General features: G+C 36.8%; 1 protein-coding gene across 2 annotated transcripts in view; it reads right to left on the bottom strand.

Annotated features, from left to right (window-relative positions):
• NBEAL1 (neurobeachin like 1) overlaps nt 1-16,482 on the bottom strand; it is a 218,639-nt gene that overhangs the window by 36,018 nt on the left and 166,139 nt on the right. For both annotated transcript variants that reach the window (XM_030916927.1, XM_010352612.2), the window contains 6 exons: nt 14,236-14,340; nt 12,026-12,121; nt 11,177-11,301; nt 8,694-8,834; nt 3,364-3,494; nt 459-568 (listed from right to left, as the gene is read on the bottom strand). In XM_030916927.1, coding sequence (XP_030772787.1) covers nt 459-568; nt 3,364-3,494; nt 8,694-8,834; nt 11,177-11,301; nt 12,026-12,121; nt 14,236-14,340 — 708 coding nt within the window. The remainder of the gene's footprint in view (nt 1-458; nt 569-3,363; nt 3,495-8,693; nt 8,835-11,176; nt 11,302-12,025; nt 12,122-14,235; nt 14,341-16,482) is intronic.

Below are 16,482 nucleotides of genomic sequence, written 5' to 3'. Positions count from 1 at the left end.
CCCGGGAGGCGGAGCTTGCAGTGAGCTGAGATCCGGCCACAGTACTCCAGCCCGGACGACAGAGCGAGACTCCACCTCAAAAAAAAAAAAAAAAATAAAATAAATAAATAAATAAATAAATAAATGTGAAAACTGTAAAACACCAAACTACACCAGCTTGGTGACTGGAACATTTACATATACAGCAGATGGACATTTTACAGAGCTGAAATGTTTAATATTTTGCTATATATATATATATATATATATATATATTTTCATGGTACTATACTACAGTCTCACTATATCAGAAGATTCATAGCCTCGAAATAAATTACCATATTGTACTTTCTAAAGTCAGCTTATATGATAAATTACAAATTAATCTAGAAAAATAATTAAGTCAGATTATCCCATCCCCTGGAAAACACATCTTTTATCTTATTATTCTGTCTAATAACTAAATGCAAAAGTCTCACCAAAGCTTTCCTATGTTTATAGATGAAATCTTCAGCTGATTTAGCCCATTTGGGGAGAATGACATCATTTACTAATTCTCTGGAAACTTGTAGACGACCCAAGTTAAATTCTAAGACATGTAAAAAGAAAATGTATCAAACCATTTTAGATTATAATAAACAAAGTAAAACAAACAATAATAAGGGCACATTCCCACGCAAAACATATTTTTTCTTTTAAAATTCTTATCTATTGGAGTACATACCAGTTAATTTAAAAACAAAAATAACTAGTTTTAAATTAGCTATTATAATGTAAATTACAGTAAGAATTAAGTTGTTAAGCAAGAAAAGTGGGGAAAACTATAGCTACAACCCTTATCTTAATATGACCAAAATGCAAAATTAAGTTTTCTTCTCACACTTAAAATAATGAGAGGGACACAGTCCCTCTAACAGTACACTTACAAAATACAGCTCCTTAAAGCTTTTTGGTGTAACTCATACCTTAAACTCACTCACTGGAACAGTTATATTTGTCTGATGAAGAATAACATATTTACATACCACTATTCTAAAAAGATACTTGCATAATAAAGATCTGCTCATATGGTTAGAACATGGCATTTTGATAAAATTTCCCCAAATATGAGGGGTTTTTTGTTTATACAACGTGGAGGGGTAGAAGGGGGACTGTTAACACAAAAGACCTTTAAAAAAGAAGGCCTTAAAATACCAGTATGTTGCCTTAAAATACCAGTGTATCACAAGTTGGAGAGGAGTTTAAATGTCATAAAATGACAGGATGCACAGTGTCTTTGGTTTTATGTTAAACCCAACACAGTGTAGCAGATACTATTCGTTGCCCACTTGATAGTCATTCCCCCTTTTTATTTGCTAGCAGAACCTTTATTTCATTCAGGTGTCCATCTCTGCCCTATATTTCATGCCCAATCCAGGTGACTGGTCTAGGGGTTGGTATATGACCCAGTTCTGGAGAATGAGAAGTTATGAGGAAGAGTTTTTCACTCTTAAGAAAGGACACAATGGATTAACAGCCTCACTTATTTCTAAGATACTGTTGGATCTGCCTATGATGCCTAAAATTGCGTTAGGCATTTGTGACCATGAGAGGAACTAGCCAAAGTCAAAATACTCAGAATGGCACAGTGAAAATACAGAAAAAAAGTTAGCGCTGATGATGCTAAGCTATCTGAAATTTCCATACCTCAGGATTTTTATTATGGGAAACACTAAAATTTCCTTGTTTGCACAATTTTGAGCTGGTTTTATTAAAATTTTTTCCTAAAGGCATTCTGTTTTTCTTTGTTTTTTAATTTTTTATTCTTAAAGGCATTCTAATTGATATATTTACTTTCTCCCAAACAGCTCACTTCAAAGAGGCAATGTATAGTTAGAAGTGGAGGCCATCAAGACGATGGTGCTAAAGATAGCAACTAACTCTGATATAAATTGTTAAAGAGTACCTTAAGTTCTCTATCCAAATGTAGTCTGCTCATCCCTCCTATTCTAGATACTCTGCTTTAGGATAATCGAGTCCAACAGCTGACTGAGAGTTTAGGATCAGACTGAGACAACAGATTTACCTCATTTTCTGAAAGTCACCAATTTTGACTGCCTTACTGTGATGCCCTGCCTCCAACAGCCTGTTCCAGAGTGCACAAAGTGACATTAAGCCCTGGATATGTTCTCCTCAGTAAGACAAATAATTGTACTGAGTAAACGATGGGTCAAACATTAACACTACATGTTAGGGCAGGGAAAAAAGTTGGCAATAACTCTTTAACATTGTGGAACCTCCCTAAAGAACACCAATAGTAAAAATATTGCTATTTTCCTTATTTGTACTTAAAAGTAAATGTAAAACTACCTCACAGGAAAATAATTTGGACATTTAAAAATGTATTAATATATAACTTCATACTTCTCTACTTCAAAAGCATAATTTTTCAAATATTATAGTAACTTATACCCTGTCATTTTAATTTGCCTACTCTTGCATGCTCTAAATCAGGAGTTACCAAACTTTTCCTATAAAAGGTCAAAGAATAAATATTTTTGGCTTTGTGAATGATATCGTATCTGTTGCAACTACTCAAATCTGCTGATATGCTTACTTTGAAAGTAACCTTCTATGATACAAAAATGAATTGGCTGGCCAGGCATGGTGACTCACACCTGTAATCCAAGCACTTTGGGAGGTCGAGGTGGAAGGATCACTTGAGCCTAGGAGCTCGAGACCAGCCTGGACAACAAAGTGAGACTCCATCTCTCCAAAAATAAATGCGGGCATGGTGGTGCACACCTGTAGTCCCAGCTACTCAGGAGGTTGAGCTGAGAGGATTGCTTGAGCCCAGGAGGTCAAGGCTGCAGTAAGTAGTGATCATGGCACTGCATTCCAGCCTAAGGAAAAAGCGAGACCCTGTTTCAAAAAAAAAAAAAAAAAAAAAAAAAAAAAAAAAAAAAAAAAAAGGAATTGGCTGGCTGTGTTCCAGTGAAACTGTATATATAAAGACATGAGTTTGGCCATGGAGTTGGTTAATAGACCTGTAGTCAGCTGATGGTTAGTCTAAATCCTCACCTTATCTAACTTAAACACTTTTAACCCAAGTAGTATATATAGCTGAAATAGCATATGGTCATTTTTGCTTCCCTAGTAAACACTGTATGCTATAGTCTGATAAATTCTCTTAATGATTCAAATTTGACCCCTTTAGCTTAGTTCCCTATAGCACTTCCCTGGAAGGTAAGACTCATACCATTAGTTCAGCCCTGTCACTAAGAAATCCATAGACAGAATTAATCTTAAATAATCTACAGGATATTATAAAAATGTCCTGAAAGACATTTTTGAGGCTCCTCCATTGGGACCTACTAGTCAAATTTTTAATCCCCTATTTCTTACGATTTTGATTTTCCAAAAACTCTGGGAAATAGAAGAATTCAGGAATAAGTTCTTTCACATCATATGGATTATCCATGAGAGCTTGCCAGGTTGCAGGAATAGAATGGAACTGTCGATCTGCACAGTCAAACCTGCATGTAGAAATTAAAAGAGAATGTAAATATTGAATGAAATCAACAACAAGACATGAAACAAAACTTTTAGATTCCCTTCAGGGTTCCTAATGATTAGAGGTACTGTTTTCTAAATCTTCCTCTTTAATGCCTACACCTACAATTTGCTCTCATTATGATAATCTCATAGTTGTCAGGAACTAAATACTCTAATTTTAATCACCAGTAGCACCTTAGTTGAACTAGTTGAAAACCAAATCACACTGGAGAAAAATTTCACATAAATTAAATATAATCTTAAGAGTCTTTTTAGGGCCGGGCGCGGTGGCTCACAACCGTAATCCCAGCACTTTGGGAGGCCGAGGTGGGCAGATTTCCTCAGGTCAGGAGTTCAAGACCAGCCTGGCCAACATGGTGAAATCCCGTCTCTATTAAAAATACAAAAATTAGCCGAGGGTGGTAGCACACACCTGTAATCCCAGCCACTCGGGAGGCTGAACCAAGAGAATTGCTTGAGCCTGGGAGGTGGAGTTTGCAGTGAGCCGAGATCGTGCCACTGCACTCCACCCTGGCCGACAGAGCAAGACTCTTTCTCAAAAAAAAGGCATTTTTGCTGAATAAAATTTATTATAGAAAGTGAATGTTATTTCAATATTTGAAAATCACAGAGTATAAATATGATTATAAACATTATAGTATCAATATACTTGGTTAATAGGTCTATAGGAATGATGCTGATTTAATCACTGATATGTAAATATTTTTACAAACTCTTCTGCTTAAAACCAGAGAGTGAGTTAGGGAAATAGCTCGGTGGCTAAAGCTTTTATGTTTTACTTGCATAATCTATTGTCTTATTTTAATATTATTTTAAAATTAATTAATTTTATGTATTTACTTATTTTAGAGATGAGGGTCTCACTATGCTGCCCAGGCTGGAGTGCAGTGGCTATTCACAGGCACCATCATAATGTGCTGCAGTGTTAAACTCCTGGCCTCAAGAGATTCTCCCACCTCAGCCTCCCAAGTAGCTGGGACTAAGAAGCCCAGGCCTGCTTCTGGCTTAATTTTATTTATTTAAATTTAATCATGGGCACTGCGTCTACAGTAGGTGAATGAAGCTCAAGTGGATATGCTGCAATTGTATTATGCTTTCCCTCATAAAAGAGCAGTATAAATCCCTTCTGTTTTATTTCATTTGATATTGTTTTCCTGGATTTATTAAGTATTTAATGGCCTTGAGTCTAAGGTAAGGCTATGCTACAAGGAAAAAAAGTGACATTAATGACCAATTTGTCTGTTGTTTTTTACACCTATTTAATCTTGGTTTGAGGCAGAGTTGATCTTAGCAGAATTTCGAATTTAATTATAATTTAATTATAGATATCAGACCATCTAAAACATCATAGTATATAGTATATTCAAGAAGAGGTATAGTTTTGAGATAAAATTAACATATCATATAAATTGCTTGTTTTAAGTGGATAATTCAAGGGTTTAATTCAGTATATTCACAGTTGTGCAACTATCATCACAATGAATTTTACAACATTCTCATCACTCCAAGAAGAAATGTTGTACCTATTAGCAGTCACTGTCCATTCATCCTACTCCCACCCCTGGAGACTGCTAATGTACCTTATATCTCTATGCCTATTTTTATTTCATTTTGCCTATTCTGACGATCTGTCTATTTTGGACATTTCATGTAAGTCATGTAACATGTGCCCTCTTGTGTCTGGCTTATTTCATTTGGCATAATGTCTTCAAGGTTCATCCATATTACAGCATGTATCAATACTTTATTCCTTGAATTCATTCATAGCCAAATAATATTCCACACTGTATGGATATATCACATGATTCATTTATCAGTAGATGAACACTGGTTTGTTTCTACTTTTTGGTTATAAATTATACTGGTATGGCCGGGCTAGGTGGCTCACGCCTGTAATCCCAGCACTTTGGGAGGCCGAGGTGGGCAGATCACTTGATATCAGGAGTTCACGACCAGACTGGGCAATATGGCAAAACCCCGTCTCTACCAAAAATACAAAAAAATTACTTGAGTGTGGTGGCGCACACCTATAGTCCCAGCTACTTTGGAGGCTGAGGCAGGAGAATTGCTTGAGCCTGGAAGATGGAGGTTGCAGTTAGCTGAAACTGAGCCACTGCACTCCAGCCTGGGTGACAGAGCGAGACTCTGTCTCCAAAAAAAAAAAAAAAAAAAAAAAAAGGCTGGTATGAACTTTTATGTACAAATTTTTGCGTGAATACATGTCTTCAATTATCTTATGTATGTATATAGAAGTGGAATTTCTAGGTTATACAGCAATTCTATATTTAACTTTTCTTTTTTTTTTTGAGATGGCGTCTTGCTCTGTCTCCCAGGCTGGAGTGCAGTGACATGATCTCGGCTCAATGCAACGTCTGCCTCCCGGGTTCAGGCAATTCTCCTGCCTCAGCCTCCAGAGTAGCTAGGATTACAGGCACCCGCCACCATGCCCAGATAATTTTTGTATTTTTAGTAGAGACAGGGTTTACCATGTTTGCCAGACTGGTCTTGAATGCCAGACCTCAAGTGATTTGCCCACCTCAGCCTCCCAATGTGCTGGGATTACAGGTGTGAGCCACCACACCCAGCCCTCTATATTTAACCTTTTGAGGAACTGCCAGACTATTTTCCACAAAAGTTGCACCATTTTACATTCCCACTGGCAGTATTTATAAGGGTTCCAATTTCTCCACATGCTCTTCAGCACTAGTTATTATTTGTCTTTTTTATTATAACTATCATAACGGGTATGAAGTGGCATCTCGCTGTGGTTTTGATTTGAATTTCCCTGATGACTCATGCTGTTGAGCATCTTTTCATGTGTTTATTGAACATTTGTGTATCTCCTTTTAAGAAATGTTTATTCAGATCCTTTGTCTATTTTTTCATTGGGTTGTCCTTTTATTATTAAGATATAAGAGCTCTTCCCCCTCCCTCTTTTTTTTTTGTAATAGAGATGGGTGTCTCTCTATGTTGTCCAGGCTGAACTTGAACTCCTGGGCTCAAGCAATCCTTCTGCCTCAGCCTCCTGAGTAGCTGAAGTTATAGGTGTGTGTCACCTCACCTTGAGTGTAAGGGTTTTTTATATATTCTAGGTACAAATATACAAGTCTTTTATCAGATATAGTTTTCATTTCTTTTCTTTTCTTTTTTTTTTTTTTTTTTGAGACAGAGCTTTGCTGTGTCACCCAGGCTGGAGTACAGTGGTGCAATCATGGCTCACTATAGCCTCGACCTCCTGAGCTCAATCTATCCTCCCACTTCAGCCTCCCAAGTAGCTGGGACTACAGGTGCACACCACTATACCTGACTAATTTTCTATTTTTTGTAGAGATGGGGTTTTGCCTTGTTACCCAAGCTGATCTCAAACTGATGGGCTCAAGTGATCCACCTGACCTGGCCTCCCAAAGTGTTGGGAATTAAAGGCATAAGCCACCATGTCTGGCCAGTTTTTACTTTCTTGAGGGTGACCTTTGAAGTATTACACAATCTATTTTTGAAGCTTTGTAAAAAATCACTTAGTCATAAAATTATTAAAAGCTGCAAAGACCCAGTGATACTTTATTGCATCTTTTTTTTTTTTTTGAGGCAGTTTCACTCCTTCACCCAGCCTGGAGTGCAGTGGCACAATCTCAGCTCACTGCAACCTCTGCCTCTCACGTTCAAGCAATTTTCATGCCTCAGTCTCCTGAGTAGCTAGGACTACAGGCGTGCACCACCATGCCTGGCTAATTTTTTTGTATTTTTAGTAGAGATGGGGTTTCACTATGTTGAACAGGCCAGGCCAGACTGGTCTCGAAATTCTGACCTCAGGTGATCCACCCACCTTGGCCTGGAATTAGAGGCATGAGCTGCCATACCTGGCCTACTTTATTGCATCTTATGAAGAGAAAAGTATCTTCTATCCGATACTTTAATAATAATATTCCATTGTATGGATATATCACATTTATTTATTCATTTATCAGTAGATGGACGCTGGTTTGTTTCCACCTTTTGGTTATAAATTAATCTGGTATGGCAGGGCACAGTGGTTCATGCCTGTACTCCCAGAACTTTGGGAGGCCAAGATGGGTGGATCACTTGAGATCAGGAGTTCAAGACCAGCCTGGGCAATGTTGGCAAAATCCCATCTCTACCAAATATACAAAAAAATTACCTGGGTGTGGTGGCGCACCACACCACACACATCTCAGTGAGCTGAGACTGCACCACTGCACTCCAGCCTGGGTAAAGGAGTGAGACTCTGTCTCAAAAAAAAAAAAAAAAAAGATGCAATAAAGTATAACTGGGTCTTTTCAGCTTTTAATAATTTTATGTCTAAATGAATTTTTACGAAGCTTCAAAAATAGACTGTATAATACTTCAAAGGTCACCATCAAAGGTTACATGGTACATGTAAAATCTGGGGATGTTTAGTGATCTTAGAGCCAGAGTATCTTCTTGAAAGCCAAGGCTCATTGTACATAGACAGAAATAAGGAACCCAGGCTAACTGTGAGAGATAAAAGCTACATGGAAAGAGAACAGAACAGGCAATATTTACGTAGCTCTGGATTGGGTATGGAAGGCAAAATGGTTGTTAAAGAATAAGGCAACATGGAGACAAAACATGTATAAATAGGGAGCTATGTGGAGGATTTATTAAGGAACAGAAGATTCATGGAAAAGCTGGTTTCCTTAGGATTAGGAAAATGTACAACATAGGTACGTTACAAGACCCACAGTGTAAATACAGTGGTACAAAGACTTGTTTGAGCTGCTGCAATAATATAAGAGTCTCTTATTGCTCCTCCTTCCATTCCTCATGATACATATTTTTAGGACTACACAGGCATAGGCATTGGCTTGGTTTGACTCTCTGGTGATGCCTCAGATTTAGCTCTAAATCAGATCTAATTATAAATCTCTGGTAGATTCCTCAAAACAGTAAGAATCACAAAGGTACACTGGAATAACACTGAAAAAGGAATGCTCCTTAAGTCACTGTGTGAGTCAGTTTGAGTGACTCATTCTCAAACCAGCTTATCTATTTTTAGCTGAATCAAAATTTAATACAGGAGAATAAAAAAAGACATGTTACACAGTACATGACATGAAGGCAAACAGTTTTCAACACTAACATATAGTCATAAAAAAACAGCTTTTTTACTGAAAACATACCTTCCACTCTGAAGTTGGATGTGGAGAGTGGTGAATGGTTCTACACGAATAAGATAGTGCATGACCCCCGCAGAATTTGAATAGTGAGTACCATAGTGAAACTTATCAATAGTTCCCATAGGATCCTCAAAATTTTCATATCTGTGGGGAAAAAAATCCTAAAGTTTTATAACCACAATAATAAAATACATAAGGGGGCATAAGTTTGTATTTTATTTCTGAAAACACAAACACAAAATTTCTGATGGAGTTTTTAAAAAGTCCATCCTTCTTCATATGACTCATTATCAAACTCTGTATTCATATCATCATTATACTATACTGGCAAATGAAAAAAGTTTTATTCCTTAATACTTTTTTCTGAACAACAAAATATCATAAATATTTAATTCTGGAATAGTTTTTATTTGTTTTTATTTTATTTATTTATTTTATTTTATTTATTTGTTTTTTTGAGACAGAGACTCGCTCTGTTGCCCAGGCTGGAGTGCAATGGCATGATCTCGGTTCACTGCAAGCTCCGCCTCCTAGGTTCACGCCATTCTCCTGCCTCAGCCTCCCGAGTAGCTGGGACTACAGGTGCCCATCACCACGCCCAGCTAAGTTTTTATATTTTTAGTAGAGACAGTGTTTCACCATGTTAGCCAGGATGGTCTCGATCTCCTGACCTCGTGATCCGCCTGCCTCAGCCTCCCAAAGTGCTGGGATTACAGGTGTGTGCCACTGTACCCAGCCTGGAATAGTTTTTATTATGCAATAATAATACATGTTCATTGTAGGAAAAATTAGAAAACAGAATTAAAACAGAAGAAATGTAAAATCAACTATGATTCCATGTCCCAGAGATAATTAACACTAATTTTTTGGTGAATATCTATCTATCCTAATGTATAAATTAATATACAAATTTTTATTTTACATAAAAGTGCTATATATATTGTTCATAACTTATATTTTTCATTTAACAATTTTCTACGGACATCTTTCCAAATGACTGAGTAGTCTATTTTTAACAGGTACATAATACTGTATAGATGTACCACAATTTAACTGTTTCTTTACTTTTTAGACACTTAAGATTGTTTCCTTGTATTTTTTTTTTTTTGTTTGTTTTTTGCTAGTATAAAGCACTGTGATAATTAGACATCCTTTTGTGGCCAAGGTAACAGGAAAAATTTAAAAAAAAAGGAAGAACCAGTCAAGAATTGTGAAAATTAATACCTAGAAACCTAAAGGTAAAATAAAAAAGGGATGGTGGATAGGAAAAAGGCCTAAACCAGATTATTACCAAAAGATATATAGTGATTCTTCAAGGTCTATCACTGATACATGCGTAATTGGTCTGAATGGTGACATCTGAATTAGTGTGTATAAAATCTAAATAAGAATAAAAGATTTTTGTAGGCCATAAACACTGAATTTCAAAAACCAAAATAGTAATGGGTTCATTAAGCTGGGGCCAATTTCCTTTTATATACTAATCATCAATATTCAGGGGAATAAAAAAGTTTTCAGTTCAAAGCCATTTGTATTTATGCAAAAATGTACCACTAAAATGTAAAACAACTTGTAACTTTAATTACCAATAAAATAAGTTATTTATATGAGTATTTCCTGTAGAACACTGTTTTAAAAAATTACAAAATCTTCTTTCGGTTATTATCAGAAAAAAATGTCTGACTAATGGCAGTGATGGTATACATATATACCCAACAAAGTTCCACTGGTAAATCAAATTAAATCAAATATTAAACATCGTAAAAATCCTAGGGAAGGTTGCAAAGAAAAAGTAGGAAAAAAAAGTACCATCTACTTTCATATCAATCTATAACTAAGTTAATTTGTAAACTAGTTTTGTCCTTATTATTAGAATTCAAATCTCAAAAGTCATCCCTAAGTTCATAGGGAGAAAAAGGGACATTAAAATCAGGTTATTCTTTTGCCTGTGGGCAGCTTGCTTCGAAAAAATTAACTGTGAGAAGTTGACAGGGTAGATTCATAAACAGAACTATAAAATTTTCTTCTTCTTGTCAAAATGACATATTCTAAATTGCCACACATTCACTCTTCTTTATTCACATTACTGAAAACACATCAGTGTAAGTTGTATATCTACCCAAATATTATATTAGACAGATACTTTAATATGTTTGATTATTAAGTTATAAAGTTTGAAACATCTGGGAAGAATAATTTCAGGAATTTATTACTCTTCAGCACATACTTATTACATGGTAAAAATAAATTCTGAGCATTATCAGTTTAAATTTGGTGATGAAGGGAAATCAACACAAGTATAGTCAAGACTTCTGAAGGGCAACCAAGATATTTTCAAGAAAACTTAGTGAAGTAATGCTCAGATTCTGATTATCAAAAGTAGTAGTACAGTAAAAAAAAAAAAAATTTTGGTTCACCATAGCAAAAAATCAATACAAATTCAAAGAAGCAATGTGTATTTTTCAAAAGGAATAAGAAGTACTTACTTTTCTCGCATAGCTTTGGCATTTTTTTCATTAACTACCCCAATTGGTTTGGAAAGATCTCGAAATACTGCAGGGTTATTAAGGTCCAATTCTTCTGAAGTATAATCTTGTAAAATCCAGGGAAACTAAAAGAGCCATAATTTACAATTTAGACATTCCTTCCTAGAGAAGCTAATATCCTCATATCTAATATCAAATGGTTATCTAAAGACAAAAAGGGATAGTCTCGAAAAATATTTTTTCCCTGTTGTAAATATCCACTCATCTTTAGTTCAATAACCAGAAGCATTACTTCTTATAATTCCACTGGGATATTTTACTTTCTTTTTTTTTTTTTTTTTTTTTTTTTTTGAGACAAAGTCCTGCTCTGTTGCCCAGGTTGGAGTGCAGTGTCATGATCTCAGCTCACTGCAACCTCTGCCTCCTGAGTTCAAGCAATTCTCTTGCCTCAGCCTCCCGAGTTGCTGGGATTACAGGTGTGCACCACCATGCCCAGCTAATTTTTGTATTTTTAGTAGAGACAGGGTTTCACCATGTTGGATAGGCTCGTCTCAAACTTCTGACCTCAGGTGATCCACCCACCTTGGCCTCCCAAAGTGCTGGGACTACAAGCATGAGCCACTGCACCCGGCCCCACTGGATATTTTCAATGAAGTGAAAGAAAAAAGGATTTTACTTAAATTACTTTTCATGCTTATATACTTGTTGAAAATAACTGGGTAGAAAACATACAGAAAGGCCAAAGGGTATTTATACTTTTTAAATAAAAAATAAGTATTATATATATACTTCTGTGATTTATAAAAATGTAGGGCAATTCTACATTTATAAGGTTTATACAAAACTTACCACAGGATACTGTGCAAGGTCATTATAGGTTCGTCCTGCCATTGTATTTATTTGAATGAGGTAGTCAAAATTTGATATCTCTCTGTTTACCCATTTCTAGACAGCACAAAAAAGAGCAATATCAAAATTTAAAAATCTACATCTCTTAGACATTGGTAGGTATTATTGACAATACCAAGAATGGGCTAAAAAAAAAGGTACAACAGGGAGATACATCAATATATGTTTCCTAAATTTACTTCTTTTAAAATATTCATCTCTAAAAAAGGAACAGAAAATTCAACATAAATCTTATACCACGGTCTAGAATGTCTTGATAAAAATTCTTTCCTAAAAAAAAAAAAAAAAAAAAAAAAAAAAAAAAAAGACTTGTCTTTTCTTCAATTAAATATTTTACTTGAATACGTTAACATTTTTATTTTATTTATTTATTTCAGAGAAATGGTCTCACTCTTGTCACCCAGGTTGGAGAGAAGTGAAGCAATCATAGCTCATTACAGCTTCAAGCTCCTGGGCTCAAGCAATCTACCCAGCTTAGCCTCCCAATCAGCTAGGACTAAAGGCATGCCCTATTATACCGGCTAATTTTCTAAACTATTTGTAGAGATGAGGTCTTGCTTTGTTGCCCAGGCTGGTCTTAAACTCTGGGCCTCAAGTGATGTTCTTGGCTTGACCTCCCAAAGCACTGGGCTTACAGGCATGAGCCACCATGCCCAGAATAAGTGGATTAAAATGTCAAATTTTATTTTATTATTTCATTTTTCAATGATTCTTTTATTTTGGAGGCAGAGTTTCACTCTTGTTGCCCAGGCTGGAGTGCAATGGCGTGATCTTGGCTCACTGCGATCTCTGCCTCCAAGGTTCAAGTGATTCTCCTGCCTCAGCCTCCTGAGTCGCTGGGATTACAGGTGCCTGCCACCACACCCAGCTAATTTTTTGTATTTTTAGTAGAGACAGGGTTTCACCATGTTGGTCAGGCTGGTCTCGAACTCTTGACCTCAGGTGATCCACCCGCCTCGGTGCTGGGATTACAGGTGTGAGCCACCGCAACTGGCCTAAAATTCTGAATTTTAGAAGGACTGTTCCACTTTGAAATTTTTGTTACAAACTGAAATTTTCATAAGTATGCATATTAAAAAATACTATCTTGATATATTAAAACTATCCAACTATTTTAGTGAAACATTACATTAATTATCCTCAGAGGATACTTAGGCGTAGCCCAATTGTTCTTGAGTGCCAAGTGGAGGGATCAGCACTTAAAGAATAAAATTTACTGCAGAGGCAACAGGAAATGTACTTTATTAAATAAAACTTTTTTCACTGGCAATAGTAAAGAATTGCTGATGGGTCTTGAATAAGGGCAACACTTAAGAAAGATTAATGTGTATGTGGGAGGAAGGAGAGAGCCAGGAGGCAAAGACCCTGATTAAGAGACTATGAACAGTCCTGGAAAGCCAAAACAATGGCTTTCCTTTGCATGCTGGCAGCACAAATCCAAGTGACACGGGGATATAAATAAGGATATAATTCATGAGAGCATTAATTCACTTTGGCTGGTAGGAGAATTGGCATTTTTTGGCCCTTTCCAGGCCCTTTTTTCCTTTTTTTTTTTTTTTTAAACCTCATGCATTATTTTTATTATTAAGATTTTAAAACCCATGTTATTATTATTACTATTATCTTTTGAGACAGAGTCTCGCTCTGTCATCCAGGCTATACTGCAGTGGCTCAAATCTTAGCTCACCACAACCTCCTCCTCCCTGGTTCAAGTGATTCTCCCACCTCAGCCTCCTGAGTAGCTGGGATTACAGGCGCCTGCCAACACACCTGACTACTTTTTGTATTTTTTAGTAGAGATGGGGTTTCACCATGTTGGCCAGGCTGGTCTTGAACTCCTGACCTCAGGTGATCCACCCGCCTCAGCCTCCCAAAGTGCTGGGACTACAGGCGTGAGCCACTGCACCCAGCCCTATTTTTTAAAAAGAAAATTATTGACAGATATACCCATGAACTGAATGATACAGAAGATGGCAGGGACGGCACTGTCTGTGTGAGGGAAACAAAGGAAGATTCAAAGATAATTCAAAAGATCAGTCTGAATGGAAGAACAGTAGTTGTAAAAATCAAAGGAAAATAATCAGAAGAAGTCAAGTCTTACTTAAAATGAAGAGCAGAACAGTTCATTACAGACTATTACAATTTCCTACCTGTGTCAATCCTGATGCTTTGAATAACTCCTGTGGTGATCTGCTTCCATAATAACTATTTGGAGAATGAAGTGACAATAGTCTGCTATATATTTTGTTTCTAACCTATAAAAAACAGCATTTTATACTTTAAAAATGAATCAAGACAAACTTGGAAGATTATGGTAGTTACAATAGCTGTACTGAGAGACAATTCACCCTTTTAAAGCATACAACTTAATGTTGTGTGTTTTGTTTTGCTTTGTTGAGACAGTTGCTGTCACCCAGGCTGGGTGCAGTGGTGTGATCTTGGCTCGCTGCAGCCTGGACCTCCCGGCTCAGGTTGAACCTCCATCTCAGCGTCCTGAGTAGCTGAGACTATAGGTGCGTGCCCCCACTGCCCAGATAATTATTTTTGTATTTTTTATAGAGACGGAGTTTCACCATGTTGCCCAGGCTGATCTCAAACTCCTGGGCAACAAGCGATCCTCCCACTTCAAGCTCCCAAAGTGCTGGGATTATATGTGTGAGCCACTACACCTGGCCCCAGTGTTTGTTTTTTTTTTTTTTTTTTTTTTTTTTTTTTACTATATTCAAACAGTTGTGTGACTATCACCATTATCTAACTTTAGAAATTTTTTATCACCTCAAATAGAAATCCCATAGTCACAAACAGCTACTTCTCAACTCTGCCTCCTTCCCATTCCCTGACAACTACTAATCTAATTTCTGTCTCTATGGGTTTGCCTGTTCTGGACATTTCATATAAACAGTAGATTATGGTTTTAATTTCTCTATTGTACTTGCTGAAATCAAGCCACGTATGTTTTACAAAAGTTATTGTGTATCACGGAAGGATTATTAGACTTTGAATTAGAAAACTTGCTCAAGTATACTTCAAGTTTAGTTCTGCAATTTACTAATCATCTTCCTACTGTGAATTATTCAGGGCTATACAAATGCAAAATTATAAAATTCACTTATAGTTTCTTCAACTATTAAAAAAGGAATAATGGAATTTGCCTTTTTTTTTTTTTTTTTTTTTTGAGATGGAGTCTCACTCTGTCACCCAGGCTAGAGTGCACTGGCGTGACCTCGGTTCACTGTAACCTCTGCCTCCAGAGTTCAAGCAATTCTCCTACCTCAGCCTCTCGAGTAGATGGGATTATAGGTGTGCATCACCGTGCCCAGCTAATTTTTGTATTTTTAATAGAGATGGGTTTCACCATGTTGGGCAGGCTGGTCTCAAACTCTTGACCTCAAGTGATCCAGCCGCCTCGGCCTCCCAAAGTGCTACGACTATAGGTGTGAGCTATTGTACCCAGCCAGAATCTACCTTATTTATTTATTTATTTATTTATTTATTTTGGAGACGGAGGAGTTTCACTCTTGTTGCTGAGGCTGGAGTGCAATAGCGTGATCTTGGCTCACTGCAATCTCTGCCTCCTAGGTTCAAGTGATTCTCCTGTCTTAGCCTCCCAGGTAGCTGGGATTACAGGTTATGTGCCACCACGACTGGCTAATTTTTGTATTTTTAGTAGAGACAGGGTTTCACCATGTTGGCCAGGGTGGTCTTGAACTCCTGACTTCAGGTGATCCACCCACCGTGGCCTCCCAAAGTGCTGGGATTACAGACGTGAGCCACTGTGTCTGGCCAAATTTGCTACATTTAATCTCATGGTTGTTATAAAGATTAGATACTTTATACAAATATGCTTTATAGACAATAAAGTTATACAAACACCCAGTACTTAGCAGGGGCAGACTTAGTTTAATTACATGACACAGCTTTCCATAAAACACATGCTTTGTATTTTCCTATGAAGGAAAACTTTCTTGTAACAGTAAAAAGACTTCCTTTTGTAAAACTAGAAGAATGGTCTTTAAACATCTTAATCAAATCATCAATAAGTAAACCTGGGTTCCACGGAAGAATGGAAAATTAGTTATTGTGTGTGCTAATGTGAGTCTTCTGAAAAGCAGATGCCAAGATAGAATTAAAATGCAAGCATTTTACTAGAGGAGATGCCTGCGAGAGAAAATGGGAGAGCTATGCAAGGTGGGGAGAGTTGTCAAACTGTAATACATGTCTGACCTCAAGTGAATGAGAGAGGGAAGGAAGGACAGGCCCAAGCATTCTCAGTAACGAGCCCAAGCTTACATAGCTAGTGGTGGAGACAGTACTTGGACCCTGGTAGTCTGGCTTTAGAGCATACACACTTAACAACTTACATTACTTAATAATTTACTATATTCCTAGAAGAAACA

This window comes from Rhinopithecus roxellana, chromosome 14, assembly GCF_007565055.1.
Source record: "Rhinopithecus roxellana isolate Shanxi Qingling chromosome 14, ASM756505v1, whole genome shotgun sequence".
Classification (NCBI taxonomy): Eukaryota; Metazoa; Chordata; class Mammalia; order Primates; family Cercopithecidae; genus Rhinopithecus; species Rhinopithecus roxellana.
The sequence above is the reverse complement of the archived record's forward strand: the minus strand, read 5'-3'. Positions and strand labels throughout refer to the sequence as shown.